General features: G+C 42.4%; 1 protein-coding gene across 1 annotated transcript in view; it reads left to right on the top strand.

The window, feature by feature from the left end:
- The first annotated feature begins 544 nt into the window (after nt 1–544).
- The window catches only part of nwd1 (NACHT and WD repeat domain containing 1), a 33,385-nt gene continuing 15,752 nt past the window's right edge, over nt 545–18,177 (top strand). Inside the window, exons 1-7 of the mRNA XM_065242057.1 lie at nt 545–608; nt 692–823; nt 10,417–10,502; nt 10,652–10,768; nt 11,422–11,776; nt 11,990–13,247; nt 13,578–13,781. Coding sequence (XP_065098129.1) covers nt 545–608; nt 692–823; nt 10,417–10,502; nt 10,652–10,768; nt 11,422–11,776; nt 11,990–13,247; nt 13,578–13,781 — 2,216 coding nt within the window. The remainder of the gene's footprint in view (nt 609–691; nt 824–10,416; nt 10,503–10,651; nt 10,769–11,421; nt 11,777–11,989; nt 13,248–13,577; nt 13,782–18,177) is intronic.

Below are 18,177 nucleotides of genomic sequence, written 5' to 3'. Positions count from 1 at the left end.
TCTTTAGGCCAAATATAAGTATTTGTTCTTTTAATCATTGTGATATATGTCGCTCTTGACAGCTTGCGTGAGATGCACCTTATAAATGTGCACGATAGGTTTTTTTTAATAACCTATTGCACCATATTGCCTCGGGCTAATGCAGTTTTCATTACGACTAAAGCACAAAGCCGTCACCTGCATCCTCAGTGAGTTTAGATTTGAGTTATTCTCTCTCAGGGCCGAGAAACAAACAACACGCTGTAACAATTAACCGGTACACATGTTCGGTTAATGGTTAAAAAGAACCTGCACCTTTGGGGAAGACTTCATGTTGCAATGGAGCAGGTTAACACAATTACATTTAAGATCAAGCCTATGCTAAATTAAACAAAGGTTCATATAATCCGAACTGAAAAGCAACAGTTTGTGCATGTATACCGTTTAGGTTAATGAAAGATGGAGCAGCTGCTGGAGGGTCTCTAGGGTTTAATCCCAGGGGTCTGATCTGGTAAACACCGGCTCTCTCTCGATGTTACTGATCTCAGTGGATAAAATGACAATCATGGCAGAGAACAAACACATGAGCTGGCAAACATCACAAGAGGGCCCTTATACTGATTTTAATGGTATATTTACACAATGCCTGACTTCATAGAGATTGATCAGTGGTAAAGGGGGTTATGTGGACGGAGGATCAGGAATAGTTGAGGATTGTTCGTTTGGATAACATTGGTCAAGATGACTGAAGATATGGGACTGGAGGTTTTACGAGGACAGGGCGTTGATGCTCTTCAGCCGGTGTCCAGAATGGTGCGGGTGTTCATCAGCTCCGTACACTCAGGTAGTCATTTACTTTGTTTAAAGAGTTTTGGAAAGCCTACATGCATTTAGAAAGTCATGAACATTTATGCATAATATTAAATAAACACGTGTTGTGAATTTGACAAAAAAAAGCACACAAGTTTTTGAGAGAACATGCCACGTAGGAATAATGTGAATAAAAATGTAGTTATAATACCTAATAATGAGTGGCTATTCACAGAACAAATAATATTTATTTTATATTTTTGTGTGCACATTAATGAGGAAGAAACAAGGTTATGGATGTGACATTTTTCCACTCTGACGTGCTTGTCTTACTATGGGAGACCATTTAACTTAAATAAAGGCGTTGCTTTGGTATTTAAGTCAGCAATATTGACATCTGAGATACACATGGGGCAGTTTCCCATACAGAGTTTAGATAGCCATTAGTTATATTAGGACTTTTAGGTTATTTTTACAAACTTACTTTTTGAGACAAAACAATGACACTTATGGGTGTTTAGATGTCCCAGTGCAAGATGTTTTTAAATTAAGGTAGCTCAAACATGCATTTTAGTCTGGGACAAGGATAAGCCCTGTCCGGGAAACCACCCCTTAAAGTACACTTATTAAATGCACCATTTTCATGCACTAATTTTGTACGTAAAGGGGACATTTCACAAGACTTTTTTTAAGGTGTAAAATAAATCTTTGGTGTCCTCAGAGTACATATGTCAAGTTTTAGCTCAAAATACCATTAAAATTAAAGTTGTTAAAATTGGCACGTTGTAGGTGTGAGCAAAAATGTGCTGTTTTTGGGTGTGTCCTTTAAAATGCAAATGAGCTGATCTCTGTATTAAATGGCCATAGAGACAGAGCGCAGTTATGCAAATTTGAAAACCACGCCCACCGGGGAAAACAATCCAACCGTCTCCATTGACTTTTTATTGCGAGAGGCCGTCTCCTTGTCATTTCTGGCTTATAACAAAAAAACGAATAATGCCTAAAAGCTGCTGTATGACAATATCTACAGCTAACAAGCCAAATAACTCAGAAATAAGTTTTTATAAGCTGTCGAGCCGTAAAACCCAGCCTTTAAGGAGAAAAAAGTGGATCGCAGTTCTACTAATAGGAGTACTATGAAAAGTTGCCTGTTTCCACTTTTGTGTCTTTTTTCGTTTTTTGAGGTCGACAGCTTAAAAAACTTATTTCTGGGTCTTTTGGTTTCTTAGCTGTACACCTTGTCACACAGCAGATTTTAGGTATTATTCTGTTTTTAAGTTTAATCTGTAAATGAGAGCTTCCGGTGACGCCATGCTGGCAGCAGCAGCTTGAGTGACACGCTCCGTCCAAACTTTTAATAATTTCCTAACAAAACCAGTATAAAACTGGGCGACTCTTAATAAATTCGACATGGCGACAACTAGAGGCAAAGGACAATCTAAACAGGATGCAGCTAAGGAAAAAGGCGAAAACTTGCAAACCCAAAGTTCCCAATCGGATTCTTGCATGCGTGACTCCGAGTCAAAAATACTTAGCGAGCTCGAAAAAATGAGGAAAGACAACCAAGAGGGACATACCCAGACCCAGCTATCTTTAACACGTCTGGAAATGTCATTCGGTGAACTGAAAGGAGAAATGAGTGAATTGCAAAAGAGAACCGCGGAGGCGGAGGACCGAATCAGTGCTAATGAAGACACGACCAGGCGTCATGAGCGGGCTCTTCGTTTCTTATTGCATAGAGAAATGGAGTTGAATGCACGATGTGAGGATATGCAAAATCGCCTAAGGCGAAACAACCTGAGAATTTACAACGTGGCTGAAGGGAGCGAGGGAAAAGATGTTAAGCTTTTTGTACATGATTTGTTTAAATCTGTTTTTCAACTTCCCCCTGAACTTAACATCGTCATTGAAAGAGCGCATAGAGCGCTCACTGCAAAGCCAAAAAACCCTGAAGCAGCCCCCCGCTCGCTTATCGTTAGGTTTTTGGACTTCTCAGTAAAAGAAATCATACTACGGCAGGCATGGGAGCAGAAAAAAGTTATGTACGCAGGAAAACAGATCTACTTTGATCATGATTTTTCTCCCGAGCTGCAGAAAAAACGAGCGCTGGTGCGAGATGCTGTAAAGCAGCTAAAGGTGAAGAACATTAGGGCAACGTGTATTTACCCTGCACAGCTGAGAGTGTTTACTGCAGATGGTGTCAAGATCTACCCGACATTGACGGATGCTGTGCCGGTGCTCGAGGAGATGGGGGTGCACGCCCGAGTAGATGAGAGGGAGCGACTGGATAAGGAGCTGTGCCGTGGCGGATGGAGTACAGCGGGAAGGAGAGCCAATGGAGGCCAAGCGACGCTTACCAACGCCGAAATCAAAGCCTTTTTCAGTGCCGATAAATAATGCATAGCTTCGCCAAGTTCATCTATTTAATCAAGCTAGCATATTAGGAAAACAAAAAAATGAAAATTTCTAATATGGACGGAATGCGAGAACTATTATGTGGAGGACCACCTATCCACACCTAAGTCGCAAACGAAACGCTCTGGGAGCGACAGCGATACCGCAAACGACGTGTTTTTTTTTTCCCACGGAGGACCAGTCACCAACCTCCGTCCAAGACACATCGGGGACTGGGCCATTCAGGTTTGAGTTAAAAGATTCACATCTGTCCCAGTCGGGTATGTGGAAGCCTACATTGTTTAGTTTGTTAATTATGTGTTTATTTGTAAGTGTTCTGCCTGTCCTGAGACTTATGATGGGCAATAATGTCATTTTTTGTAATGATCTTTATTACGGTGATTTATGTGAGATTCAAGAGAGTTATAGTAGTTATATATACAATATACTAACAGATGAATAAGTTAATATGTGTTACTTATAATGTTAAAGGCTTATGTAGTCCAATTAAAAGAAAAAAAGTGCTGAATCAATTGAAAAAACTGAATTGTGCCATAGCAATGTTACAGGAAACACATCTCTCAGATAAAGAGCATATGAAGTTGAAGAGAGAGTGGGTAGACCAACAATACAGCTGCTCTAGTCAAAATGGGAGGAAAAGAGGAGTTGCTATTCTCTTTAACAAGTCAGTGTATTTTTGTCATGAGAAAACTTTGAGTGACAAGGAGGGGAGATTTCTGATGGTGATTGGGAGTGTAGGGGGCACTAAAATGACATTAGTAAATGTATATGCTCCAAATGAGGATTGTCCCATTTTCTTTAAACAAATAGCATCATTAATAGCAGATAAAGCTGAAGGGACAATTTTAATAGGGGGGGATTTTAACTGCGTTCTAAGAGCATCGGTTGATAGACTACCTGCTGACTTTGGTCCAAGGACCAGGAAATCTTTTACTCTTAGTGCACTGATGGAGGAGTTGGGCCTGATAGATGTTTGGCGTCGCCTGCATCCCAAAGATAAAGATTTTACTTTCTTTTCAAATGTACACTGTAGTCACTCAAGATTAGATATGTTCCTGATAACTGGTGTAGATTACTATAGAGTGATCCAATGCACTATTGAAGCTATTACCATCTCAGATCACGCTCCAGTTTCTCTGATGCTAAAGCTAAGTCCAAATAATAATTTTAAGTACTGGAGAGCAAATGTATCTATTCTAAATAACGAAATGATTCATCTACAAATTAGGAAAGTGTTATTAGAATATATTCAATTTAATGACAATGAGACTGTAAGTCCATCAGTTTTATGGGAGGGAGCTAAATGTGTTCTGAGAGGAAACATTATTGCGATTTCATCAGGATTAAAACGAGAGAGACTTGCAGAACAAGTAGAACTGGAAAATAAAATTAAACAATTAGAGAAAGAATACCAAACAGTACAAAATACAGAAACACTAACTAGGTTGAAAGAAAAAAGGCAGAAATTAAATGAATTATTAACTTATAAAGTAGAGGGGCAGCTTCGATTTACAAATCAAAAGTATTATGAATTTGGTAACAGGGCAAGTAAATTGCTAGCGTTTCAGTTGCGAAAAGCACAAGCAGGCAGAGTAGTTCATAGAATCAGGTGTCCAAATTCTGGGGAAATGCTATCTCAACCCAAGGAAGTGGCAAAGGCGTTTGGCACTTACTACCAAGACTTGTATAAGGAAGAGAGCTGCCAAGACAAGGGGGAAAAAACTGAGAATTTTTTTAACTCAATATGTCTTAATAAATTGACTGAGGAGGAAGCCAATCTATTGACATGCCCAATTACAAGAGAGGAAATAAAAAACAGCATTTTAAAACTAAAAAATAATAAATCTCCAGGAGTGGATGGTCTCCCAGGTGAATACTATAAAATATTCGAAAAAGAGATTACTCCTCTTTTGGATAAAGTCTATAATTATGCACTCTCAGAGGGAGATCCTCCTCAGTCATGGTCTGAAGCGATTATTAGTGTCATACATAAAGATGGTAAAGACCCTTCTCTGTGCTCGTCTTATCGTCCCATCAGCCTCCTCTGTGTTGATTTAAAGATACTTACTGCTATCATTGCAAATAGAGTACAAAAGTATATGAGAAAACTTGTGAATCCCGATCAGACGGGCTTTATTACCAATAGACAGGGGGCTGATAATGTTCGAAGAGCTTTAAACCTTCAAATAGTGGCACAGAAAAGGAATACCCCATCAATGCTTCTCAGCCTGGATGCTGAGAAAGCATTCGATCGGGTGGACTGGGGCTTTCTACAACAGACATTGAGAAACATGGGATTCAATGAGACGTTCATAAAGTGGGTCCAAACTTTTTATAAAAACCCAAAGTCACGAGTAAGGGTCAATGGACACTGCTCAAACTTTTTCCCACTGGGACGCGGTACTAGGCAGGGTGAAGTTCTTTCACCCTCATTATTTGCTCTGAGTATAGAGCCGCTAGCCGAATTGATTAGATCTAACCCTCAGATACAGGGAATAAGAGATGATTCAAATATTCAACATAAATTGTCACTCTTTGCTGACGATATTTTATTATTTTTAGAAAACCCCTTAACTTCCGTACCAGCTTTGCTTAACAGTCTTAACTATTATAGTATGATATCGGGTTATAAAATTAATACAAATAAATCTGAAGCGTTAATGCTTGTCGGGACTTGGCCTTTGCAATTGAATAATCTTGTTTCATTTAGACACTCTAAACAGGGGTTTAGATATCTTGGAGTAATTCTTACCCCTAAGACCACACAGTTGTTTTCATCTAACTATGATAAATTATTAAAGGAAATCAGATCTGACTTGAACAGATGGGATGTACTACCGCTTTCTCTTTTGGGTAGAATAGAATGTATAAGAATGAATCTCCTTCCAAGATTATTATTTCTTTTTCAAAACCTCCCTGTTGATATTCCACAATCTACTTTCAAATTTCTAGATAAAATAATGTCAAAATTTATATGGCAGAACAAAAGACCAAGAGTGCGCCTCAAAATATTAATGTCACCAAAGGAAAATGGGGGCTTAAATATGCCAGATCTCAAACTGTACTATTGGGCTGCCCAAATTAAAGCTGTGGTGGCATGGATCATTCATGATCCGGAGTCACACTGGGTCCCTATGGAAGAATATTCAGTCTCGGGAGTCCCTCTCTCTCAACTGCCATTTCTCAATCAGCAGTCTCAGAAAAAAATAAAAATTGTGAATTTATGGGTCAAGCATACTTTAAAGATTTGGAATAAGGTCCAAAAACAACTGAAAGGAAAGACTGCTTTATCTCGAGCTATGACTATTTATAAGAATATTGAGTTCATTCCATCTTTATCAGATAGCAGTGGTTTTCGGGGTTGGGCTGAGAGGGGTCTCATCTCAGTGAATCAATTGTTTGAGGGAAATGTATTTAAAACCTTTGACCAACTAAAAGTGAAATTCAAGTTACCCTCAAATGATTTATATAAGTATTTACAAATAAGAAGTTATGTAACAAAACATAATGATTGGGAATTAATCAGAAGAGAGCCCACAAATATAGAGAAGCATTTTATCAACTTGATTGAAAATGGTGGTGTAATGAAAAAACAAATGTCATTGATGTACAAAAAAATGTTGACTGACATGTCAGATAATACACAATATGTAAAACAACAATGGGAAATGGAGTTGAATGTTATCTTAGATGACGATGTTTGGAGTAACATTTGCTCTGGCTGTCATAAGGGAGTGGGCAGTCAGGTCTGGAGGGAGTTCGATTGGAAGACGAAAATTAGATTTTTCAGGACTCCGTTGAAGTCTTTCCTCACTAAGTGTAGTATGAGTGACAAATGTTGGAGGAACTGTGGACTGATTGGTGATCAAACTCACATTTTTTGGGACTGTCCCAACATATATGGCTTTTGGAAGGATGTTAAGGGTATTTTGGAAGATCTATTAAAAGTGAATATTTCTTTTGACTCCCAAACGTTTTTACTGGATATCTTCCCAGACAATCTTTCTCAAGATCAATCGTTTCTTCTCCATCTCCTCTTAATGATGGCAAGGAAAATGATAACAATATGTTGGTTAAAGCCTGAACCACCTACCATTGCGCAATGGACACAAAAGATAAGAAAAGTTTATTTAATGGAACGGTTAACAGCACATGTGCAATTGAAAACCCCTGCCTTTGAAAGAAGATGGGGTCCAATTATGGACTTTCTGAAATAGGGCATAAGCCTTTGCATTAAATTGAATATGTTTTCTGACTGTATATAATGTATGAAGCCCATTCTCAGGACAATGTTCATGTTTTGTTTTTGTGTTTTTGTGTTTTTTTTTTTTTTTTTTTTCTCCCCTTCCCTCTGTGTGTACTCACAATAAAGTTCAAAAAAAAAAATCTGTAAATAAGTTTTTATAAGCTGTCGACCCCAAAAACGAGCGTTTAAAGACACAAAAGTGGAAACAGGCAACTTTTCATAGTACTCCTATTAGTAGAACTGCGTCCATATAAGCTCGACAGCTTATAAAAACGTATTTCTGTGTTTTTTGGCTTGTAAGCTGTAAATATTGTCACACAGCAGCTTTAAGGCATTATTCTGTTTTTTGTTATAAGCCAGAAATGACAAGGAGGTAGCCTCTCGCAATACAAAGTCAATGGAGACGGTTTGATTGTTTTCCCCCCCAGTGGGCGTGGTTTTCAGGTTATGACGCGCCGCGCTCTGTCTCTATGGTTGGATAATGCAGATTAAGGGGCAGTATTATCCTCTTCTGACATCACAAGGGGAGCAAAATTTCAATTAATTATTTTTTCACATGCTTGCAGAGAATGGTTTACCAAAACTAAGTTTTCTATGTTGATAGAAGCACTGGGGACCCAATTATAGCACTTAAACATGGAAAAAGTCGGATCTTCATTATATGTCTGCTTTAAAGCAACACTATGTAGTTTTTTTACCTTTAAATAATGTCTCTAAAATTATTTCAGTGATAGAACAACTTTTAACTGGACAAATTGTACTGTTGCTGCAACCTGAGCAGCCTCCTAGCTGCTACAAGCACACTCTGAAAGTGGCGTGGAGGGTAGAGCACACAGCCCCGCCCCTCCCCCTGCCTGCAGAAGAGTGTCTAATACCAGGCACTGTTGCGCTTTTCAACCACATGGGGGAGCTGTAAGTCATTTTTACATGGAAACTACATAGTGTTGCTTTAATATACAAAAAATTATTTGAGATCAACTTAAAACGTTTAGTCAACAACTGTGCTATTTTGAGACACAATTTATTTAAACACGCTAAAAAACATACTGGTAGGTAACTCACGTGTCTTCCTCTATTAAAACATTAAAACATGTTATTTGCTTATTTTAGTTTTAAACATCCAAATAACGAGTAACCAGCGTATTTACAATCCTGTGGGAGCAATTTATCAAACAAGCTAACCACTAACGGCCATAGCGGTGCATGTAGTTTTACGTCATGTAAACTGGACTGTTGTCAAACATATTTGCTTTTTCTAGTAATCAGTAATGGTTTCATGCATAAATATATTGATACCAACCTTGTTCATCCACATCAATCTGTTCATGTAAAAAACGCAGCCTCTCCACACGTGAAGTAAATTGAAACAGCACTGCACACCTACCCAAGCCCTAAGTTTAATGTGTGACCCACCATTTGGGTTGATGCATCGCGGGAGGGGTACACCAAACACCCCCCCCAAAAAGGGTCAACCCAGCGTATGGGTAGAAAAAATAACCTAGCATTTTAAATTCCTAGTGTAGCAGTTTTACAAACCTTATAAATCCCCGTGAGTAGGATAAATGCCACCGTAATGGAAAAAAACAATATATTATTTAATGTATGTATGTAGTAAATGTAAATGAGAAATAAACAATTAGAAATGATTACAGTAATATTGGGAAAACTTTTTTTATTGCTTTGAAATCTTAAGGGGACCCCTTAAAACCCTCTGGAGGCCCCTTAGGATCCCTGGACCAGTTGCCAACTTTCTCACTCTGAAATATAGGACAAAAGATGGCCTGTCGCAGCAATGCACATATGGTTTTGTGTATACAGTGTATTTAAGCCATTTGTCAAAATGATATCTAATCTCCTAATTAAATATTAAAGGTTCCGTTCTTTCTGTGTTTTTGAAGCTTTTCTTGTGTTTACAGTGCGCAATATAACATGTGTTCATGTTTCACATGTTAAAAAAAACGTATTATTTTTCACACTATTTACTTATACTCCTACTATATGGAGAATATACATAGAGAACAACAGCTTCAACCATGAAGAGAATCCAGACGTTCATCAACACCTGCCTAAGACAAATATTACAAATCAGATGGCCAGTTACCATCAGTAAAATGGAACTGTGGTAGAAAACCAGACAGTAGCCTGTAGAGAAAGAAATCTTCCAAAGAAGATGGCACTGAACTGGTTAATATCCTCTGGAAACTTGCAAACAGCATCACCAGACAGGCGCTCACCTGGAACCCCCAAGGCAAGAGAACAAGAGGCCGCCCTCGAAACACCTGGCGATGTGACTTGAAGGCAGAATCCATGAGAAAATGGCCCAGGACCGGAACTGTTGGATAGCTCTTGTTGACGGCCTATGTCCCAAACAAGACTACAGGCGAATGATGATGATTATTGCGCTGTTTTCACTGTCCTCAAAACAGGCTGATGTCTTCCTTGTTCTATGAAGTCGCTTCTTCAGAAATACATAATGAGTTCTGATTGTGGGGCTTTTCAGATTGAGGTGTTTTAAGCAGGTCTGGATCAGCGATCTCTTCAGAATTGAGACCGAACTTTGTAACAATGTAGGATCTTATACATGCACAACCAGATAAATAACCCACTATATAAAAAAGGGTTAGCCACATGAAGTTGAACAAGCCTGTTGTATTAGTCACTAGTTAGTCTAAAAAACGTGACGTCTCCGCTAATACGGGACAGTTGGCAACCATACCGGGACCTCAGTTTGAAAACCCCAGATTTAGTATATAACATTTCATTTTTGCTTTTAAGTTAAAGACTTAGGCCTACATTTAAAAGGTTGTGCTAGTTACTAAAACATTTGACAACTGGATATTTGCTCAGTGTGCAGTCACTATGTCAGGGTCCTGGTGACTCATGTTTAATTTTGGAACGAGTCTTCACATTTGCTGAAATTCTCTTGTGTTAATTTTTAAACCTATTGACATTAACTTTTATGACAGATATGAAAAATGAGAGAACTGCATTCTGGGAGAAGACCTATTCTGAATTGCAGGCTTACTGTCAAAGTCTGGATCTCATCTTCGAGGTTTGTATTGGAAACTTCTATTAGCGCGAAACCCTGACTATTGATCTATAATCAATTTTTATTTTTTTCTATAAAAAATTACTTTGGTTTATTTTCAATTTTGAAAAAATTATTTACCTAACTTTTCTAAAATGTTTTGGTTCTCACAGGTAGTGGATTTCAGATGGGGAGTACGTGACATCATCACATCTGATCACATGACAGCTGAGCTCTGCATTAAAGAAATTGAGTCCTGTCAGAAGATATCAGATGGGCCGACTTTTATTGTATGTTAATATGTTAATAATACATGTTAATAGCCCAGTCCTCCTTTTTTGTGAGTGTTGCGGGAAAAAATCCTTGATCTTGCGGCATGTTTTCTTAAAAAATGCAACGGAATATTCTGGATATTTGGGAATGCAATGGAATATGCGGGGACTTGCAAAAACTGCAGGAACTTGCAACTATTTGCAGCTTTTGAATGATGTTCACGTCTCGTAGTTACGTCACTTCATAACTTTCCCATGGCAACAGGGGACATGGCTGCACTTGTGCGAAGTAAATGCAACATTTTTCAACTTTTTGCTTAGATATATGTGATTTTTTACGAAAAGGCGGAGATTATGAAATCTTGTAAGCCCTGCATATTTTGCAAATACACATGCAAATGCGTCAGACAGGAAACGCAAGCTCGTGCAAAGATATTCCGCATTTCGCTGCGTACCAAAGTTTTAGTCTTGGGAACTGTGACCTGAGAATTCGTATTGCAAGGAGAAATGTGACCAGTAGAAAACTGGTACATTACTCCGTGACCTTTATCTCTATGTAAATGCAAAAACGAAGCGCTTCCCGCCCATATTCGCAGAAAGGTCCGAAAAACATTTGCATGCTTAAAGTCTAGTGTGACTGCCCCTTAATCTCTGCTGTTGGATCTTTTCAGGCTCTGCTTGGTAACCAGTATGGCCATCGCCTCATCCCTCGCCTCATACCAGAGACTGAGTTTGAGTTGCTGCTTTCGAAACTTCCCAACGATCCACAGGGTTCAAAGCTGCTTAACCAATGGTTCTCCAAAGACAGCAACTCAGTCCCGCCCACATATATCCTGCAACCGATCACAGCTCATTATCCTCATTACAATGATAAGGGGTCTGAGAGTGCAGAGTTGCGAGATAATGATGTCATATCCTGGAATCTGACAAAGTCACGGCTCTTGCAGGCTCTTCGTACTGCTGCTGTAAAGGCTGAGAAAGATGGAGACCTCAGTGCAGAGAGCAAACACAAGTTTTTCAAGTCTGGTGAGATATTATTTAAGTTTAAATAGGAAGTATATTCATAAAGCATAATGCGTTGGGAGTGCAAAGGTCTGGGGTTCGATTCATGGGGGAACAATGTTTTGCTTGAATGCATCGTAAGTCTCTTTAGATAAAACATTGTATAAAATATAAAACTGAGCCTGGGACTTATTCAGTATTATAGCAATAATATGATCTTACTGATGTGTTTCACAGTTCTGGAGTACGAGATAGAGCACGGCTTCCTCAAGTCTCAGAAAGATGCATCTGCTGTGCTGTTTATCCGCGAATTGCCTCGACTTAGTAAAAGAGAGGGCAAGAGAAACTTCGCCAAGTTTATGTTGGACGTGACGGCCGACGGCTTGCTGGACACAGAAGCCCGCGAGCTCTTGGCCGAACTGAAGCAGCGCGTTTCCAACACAGGTCGCCTTCAACCTCTCCGCATGGAGCTCAACAAAGGGGCCATGGACCCAAAACATAAGGAACACAAGGAATACATGAAAAAACTGTGTGAGCAAGTAACATCTCAAATGAAGGAACTGATCAGCAGGCAAGCTCCTCAAACATCGGGAGATCTAGGGTGGAGCTGGCTGAAACAGGAGATTTATCATCACAACCGGCTGAAGGTGGAGAAATGCTCTGTGTTTAAAGGCAGGGACAGTGTCCTGGGAAAGATCTGCATCACCATGTGGGAGTCCAATAGCATGAAACATGAGCCATTGCTTGTTCATGGACCTTCAGGAGTTGGTAAAACAGCTCTGCTTTGTAAACTTTCACAGGAAATGCTGAGTGTCCTGGACCAGCGGTCGGTGGTGGTGCTCAGGTTGCTGGGCACATCTCCACACAGCTCAGATGTTAACTCTGTTCTCAGAGGTGTTTGTCTTCAGGTGTGTGGAGCTTTGGGGTTGCAACCCCCAGGTCCGCGGGTTGCCAACACGTATGAAGATCTCATCAAGTTCTTTCATTCCATGTTGGATCAAGTGTCAAAGCAAGGAGACTCACTTCTGATCATTTTAGACACAGTGGAGACGCTGTTTGAGACAACCAAGGCCTATAAACTAAACTGGATACCTAAAGAGATCCCACCTAATGTACATATAGTGCTCTCGGTTTCCGATGACTGTGTTGACCAATTCAAAGCTTTGGTTTTAGAAGAAAGAAACATCTTCAGAGTAGAACTTCTTACAGCTGATGAGGGAAAAGAAATCATTGATGCCTATATGACAGCAGCAGGACGTCAGCTGACCTCAGAACAGTTTGACACCATCCTACACAGCTTCCAGGAAAGCGGAAGCCCACTGCATCTGAAACTCATGCTGGATGCTGCCAAACGGTGGTCCTCCTATACCTCAGTGTCTGATGTTCACCTGGGTATCACTGCACAGGAAGTGATGACACAGTTTGTAAAGAATCTTGAGGAGAATCATGGGATGAAGCTTGTTAGTCATGCACTGAGTTTCATCTTGTTATCACGGTTAGTCATATTTTGTTATAGTGACACAAGCAAGATCATCATATTTTTGGGTAACAGATATGAGAGTGTTTTGTCCGTTTAGTATAGTGCACAATTTTGGATCGTACGGTTATCTTTGTCAGTACGGCTGTCATTCTTTGCGCTTAACTGTAAATCAAACAGAGATAAAGTGGCAGAATAGGATCGCATATATTATAGCATTCCTTGTAAATATTTAATGCACTGCAAGCTTTTACTATGGATAAAAGCATCTGCCAACTGCATAAATGTAAACACATTTGGTAACAATTGTGTTATGTAACTATTCTTTGTATTTTGGTACATCACCAGACATGGATTATCCGAGGCAGAGCTACAAGACGTCCTGTCTTTAGATAATGATGTTCTGGCTGAGACATATAAGCATTGGCTTCCTCCATGTCACACAATTCTGCGATTCCCTCGACTTCAATGGTCCCGTCTCTGGCATGACCTTAGAGATCACCTGACGGAGAGATGGGAAGGTGGAGTTGTTCTTCTGGCCTTCTCCCACAGGTACAAGGGTTGCTTAAGCCTTTCTGTTACTTAAAAGTGCCCGTATTATGCTATTAGAAAGATTAATATGTGCTTTTGAGAGTCCTCAACCATAGGTTTACATGCGTGAAAGGTCCAAAAACACTTTTGATGTTTTATAATATGCATATAACTTTTCCTTATTTCCCAACGACTCTCATATAAGTCATTCGAAGATTTATCTTGCCAAATCACTTCGTTGTGTGAGGCTACTCGGCTCTGATTGGTCACAGTTGTGCATTACTCTGTTTACAGTCCTTATAATAATGATACTGTTATATAAAAATGCCTCCAAAGGAAAACGTTGCTTAAAACTTACATTAACAAACCGGATCCACAGCGTGGTAATAAACACCCGAACAATAACGTTAGATGCATTACGGACACAGAGTACTGCTAAAGCACCGCAGTTTGTAAACAAACATATTGCTCTATCTTTCATTGTGACTCCAAGTAATAATGTCACAAGCCAGGGGCTGGCTACTAATGGTTTAAGCCACGCCCCTTCTAAACTTCCACCTCGAGGAGGTCCCCAAAACCAACCCAATGACCAGACACCAACGAGCACAAGTAAGTATAAAATGTTTTTTATTGATTTAAATAGTTAAAAATATAGGGGGGGACTTGGGAAAGGGGAAATTAAAACTAATTTCAGGATCCGTCCTCCAGGGGGCCACGGCCCAATGAATGGCTAAGGGTGGGGGGTCGTACGTGGGGGAACGGGCTCCTGCCTCAGGTTCCCTCTACTCGTGGCGCGCTCCTCTTCCTTCCTGGAGGCAGAATAAAAACACAATGAGTGCTGGTATGGGTCTTTTTCTGTTGGTGTACCTGGAGTCAGCGCACGGCGGTGCACCGCCTACTTCCCACAGGTCCTTGCTCGTTGACTCACTCGCTTCCTTATTCTCTCTCTCTTCTCAGGTTTCAACTAGGACACGAGGACACAGTGAGTCGACTCCACGACGTTCGCTCGCCTCTGCGCTGGTTACAGCTTCCAGGTAAGTATGGCTCTCTCCACAGCTCAATATCTCAGTGTTCACATTGGCTCTCTTTCTCTCCACAGATGGCTGCTAGGATACAGGGACACAGTGAATCGTTCCTAAGACGTTTGCTCACCTCTGCGCTGATTACAGCTTCCAGGTAGGTATGGCTCTCTCCAAAACTCAATATCTCCGTGTTCACGTTGGCTCTCTTTCTCTCCACAGATGGCTGCTAAGATACAGGGACACAGTGAATCGTTCTCAAGACGTTTGCTCACCTCTGCGCTGATTACAGCTTCCAGGTAGGTATGGCTCTCTCCAAAACTCAATATCTCCGTGTTCACGTTGGCTCCCTTTCTCTCCACAGATGGCTGCTAAGATACAGGGACACAGTGAATCGTTCTCAAGACGTTTGCTCACCTCTGCGCTGATTACAGCTTCCCGGTAGGTATGGCTCTCTCCAAAGCTCAATATCTCAGTGTTCACGTTGGCTCTCTTTCTCTCCACAGATGGCTGCTAGGATACAGGGACACAGTGAATCGTTCTCAAGACGTTTGCTCACCTCTGCGCTGATTACAGCTTCCAGGTAGGTATGGCTCTCTCCAAAGCTCAATATCTCAGTGTTCACGTTGGCTCTCTTTCTCTCCACAGATGGCTGCTAGGATACAGGGACACAGTGAATCGTTCTCAAGTCGTTTGCTCACCTCTGCGCTGATTACAGCTTCTAGGTAGGTATGGCTCTCTTTCTCTCCACAGTTCGGTATCTCCGTGTTCACGTTGGCTCTCTTTCTCACAGATGGCTGCTAGGATACAGGGACACAGTGAATCGTTCTCAAGACGTTTGCTCACCTCTGCGCTGATTACAGCTTCCAGGTAGGTATGGCTCTCCCCACAGTTCAGTATCTCAGTGTTCACGCTGGCTGGTTTCTGCAATGCGGCGATTTAGCACTGATTTGTAATGGGACGCCGGGGGCCGAGACCCTCTCGGCGAACTCGTTGATGAACAGAGGGGCGAGAAAGCCACGCCGGCACACCGGGTCGAGCGCTGCCCTTTCCTCGAGACCCGTTGGTCAATCGAAAACTGGACCGGGGCGCCCTTTCGTCGAGACCTCGGGCCAGCGGATCTCTCCTGCCTCTACTCTGTGATGATGAAAGAAACACAAGTAGGGTAACAATAGTAGGTGCAGTACTCACACACACACTGCCACTCGCACAGTTCTTCGCCGCCACTCTGTATTTCTGTGGGACTGAAAACACACTACAGCATTATTGTACAGGTTTTTCCTAGTGCCGTTCTTTCCTCTTCATCGCCTCGGGACGAGTGACTGAAAACGGGATTACGTCAAACAGGACACAGCACTCACACTGCAATACACGGCATTACACAGCACCACTTCAAGTGAAAATTTCCAAAGACTCACCCCACCACGCTCAGTGCACACAATAGACACCCGTCCTCTTCCACGTCGCTCTGGGCGAGAATAGGGAGATGGTAGATGGCCTAGCGTTTGTTTGCTATCGTTGCTGTAGCTGCTTTCCCACGAAACCTTCGGCTCGCCCACCACGCTGGTACAGGGGTAGGGCCACTCGATCTCTCTTAAGAGCACTCCAACAATGTATCAATCAAATATATACAAACACTCACTCCAAGGGATTTGGTTACTCACGATCTCTGTCTTTCTTCGTCCTAGGTTGTCTTCATGCCAATAGGAACTCCAGGTATCTAGAAAGGGCGCTTTCCAGCCACCAACACCACTTTTCCCACAGATATATATACTCACAACTGTAAGTTTTCCTCTCCTTCCGTTTCTCTCAACAAATGTCAGTATCCGTCTAGTACTTCACCTATAAGGCCTTCGATGTCCTCATTCCCATCGATTTACGATCCACACATGGAGAGAGAGAGCAATACAGCGATCCGAATCTAGCGTATCAGGCGAGCTCAACTCAGCACTACAATACACACCAACACAACAGTGGATAACATCAGCCAAGACTGTGGTTTAACTTGTCTTTTTATACTCCCCTGGGTGCTGTTCTCCTCCAATCACCCGGCGCTCCTCTTAATCGCTCCCAGCTGTGTGTAGTTTAGCTGATTACAGCGTTCGCGACGCCACCGGATGTCCGGTGTTTGCTCTTACCGGTCCGGGCGGAAACATCCGGGCGGAACCAAAACTTCCCAATTTTTGGTTCCGCCCAAAAGATCGTCACTCCTGTGACATCCTCCCCCACCAATACATTCTAGTCCCTAGAATGCCTCGGCGTTGTCCACTCCCCGTACCGGGCAGGGGGGCGTCCTCGACTCTCTCGTTGGGAGCGCCTTACGGGTGAATCGGGCTCGGCTGGCCCGGGTACTACCTCTGGTTGTATCTGGGCCGCCGCGGGCTCAACCGGCTCAGGTGCCAGCTCAGGCTGCATCTGGGCCACTGGGGGTTCGACTGGCCCGGGTGCCACCTCTGGCTGCCTCTGGGCCACTGGGGGTTCGACTGGCTCTGGTGCCACCTCTGGCTGCCTCTGGGCGGCCGGGGGTAGCGCTACCATGGGTCTCCCTGGTACCACAGCCCATCCTTCCAACCAGGGGGCCTCCGGTACTGGCTCGGCGGGCCCTTCTATCACGGCCTCAGGGTAGTTCGGACAAGGGCGAAGCATATTACGGTGTACCACACGTTCGGGGCCAGGTTTTCCCTCGGGTCGGATGGTGTACACCGGTTGTCCCGGCCTCTGCTGTTTGCAGACCACATACGGGATAGCCTCCCAGCGATCGCTTAGCTTGCCCTTTCCCTGCCGCCGGTTATCTCTCGCCAGGACCCTCTCACCTGGTAACAGGGGGGCATCTCGGGCAGTCCGATCATACAGCCGTTTGTTCCTTTCTCCTGCCGTCTGTATTCTCCTCGACACCTGTTCATACGCAAAGTGTAAGCGCTGGTGGTGGCGCCCCACCCACTCCGTTACACTCACTTCTTCCCGGTCTGCTGCTACTCCCAAGACCAGGTCAGTGGGCATGCGCACGTGCCTGCCGAACATCAGGTAAGTAGGGGCATACCCCGTTGTGCTATGAACACTGTTATTATATGCTTGCAAAAGGCTCGGTAAAGCACTCACCCAATCTCTTTGCTGCTGTTGGTCTAAAGTCCCCAGTAGCCCCAATAGGGTCTGATTAAACCTCTCACAGCTTCCATTCCCCTGGGGATGATACGACGTTGTGTGGGTCTTCGTGCTTCCATACAACTGGCACAACTCACGGATTACCTTGGATTCGAAATTCGCCCCTTGGTCGGAGTGCAGGAACTCGGGGCATCCAAATGTCTGAAAGACATGGCGCCATAAAGCTGTGGCGGTGGTGTTGGCTGTCTGATCAAGCGTCGGAACTGCCCAGGCGTATTTGGTAAATAGATCGGTGA

Source organism: Paramisgurnus dabryanus, chromosome 14, assembly GCF_030506205.2.
Source record: "Paramisgurnus dabryanus chromosome 14, PD_genome_1.1, whole genome shotgun sequence".
In the NCBI taxonomy this organism is placed as follows: domain Eukaryota; kingdom Metazoa; phylum Chordata; class Actinopteri; order Cypriniformes; family Cobitidae; genus Paramisgurnus; species Paramisgurnus dabryanus.
This window is presented reverse-complemented; position numbering and strand designations above follow the sequence as displayed.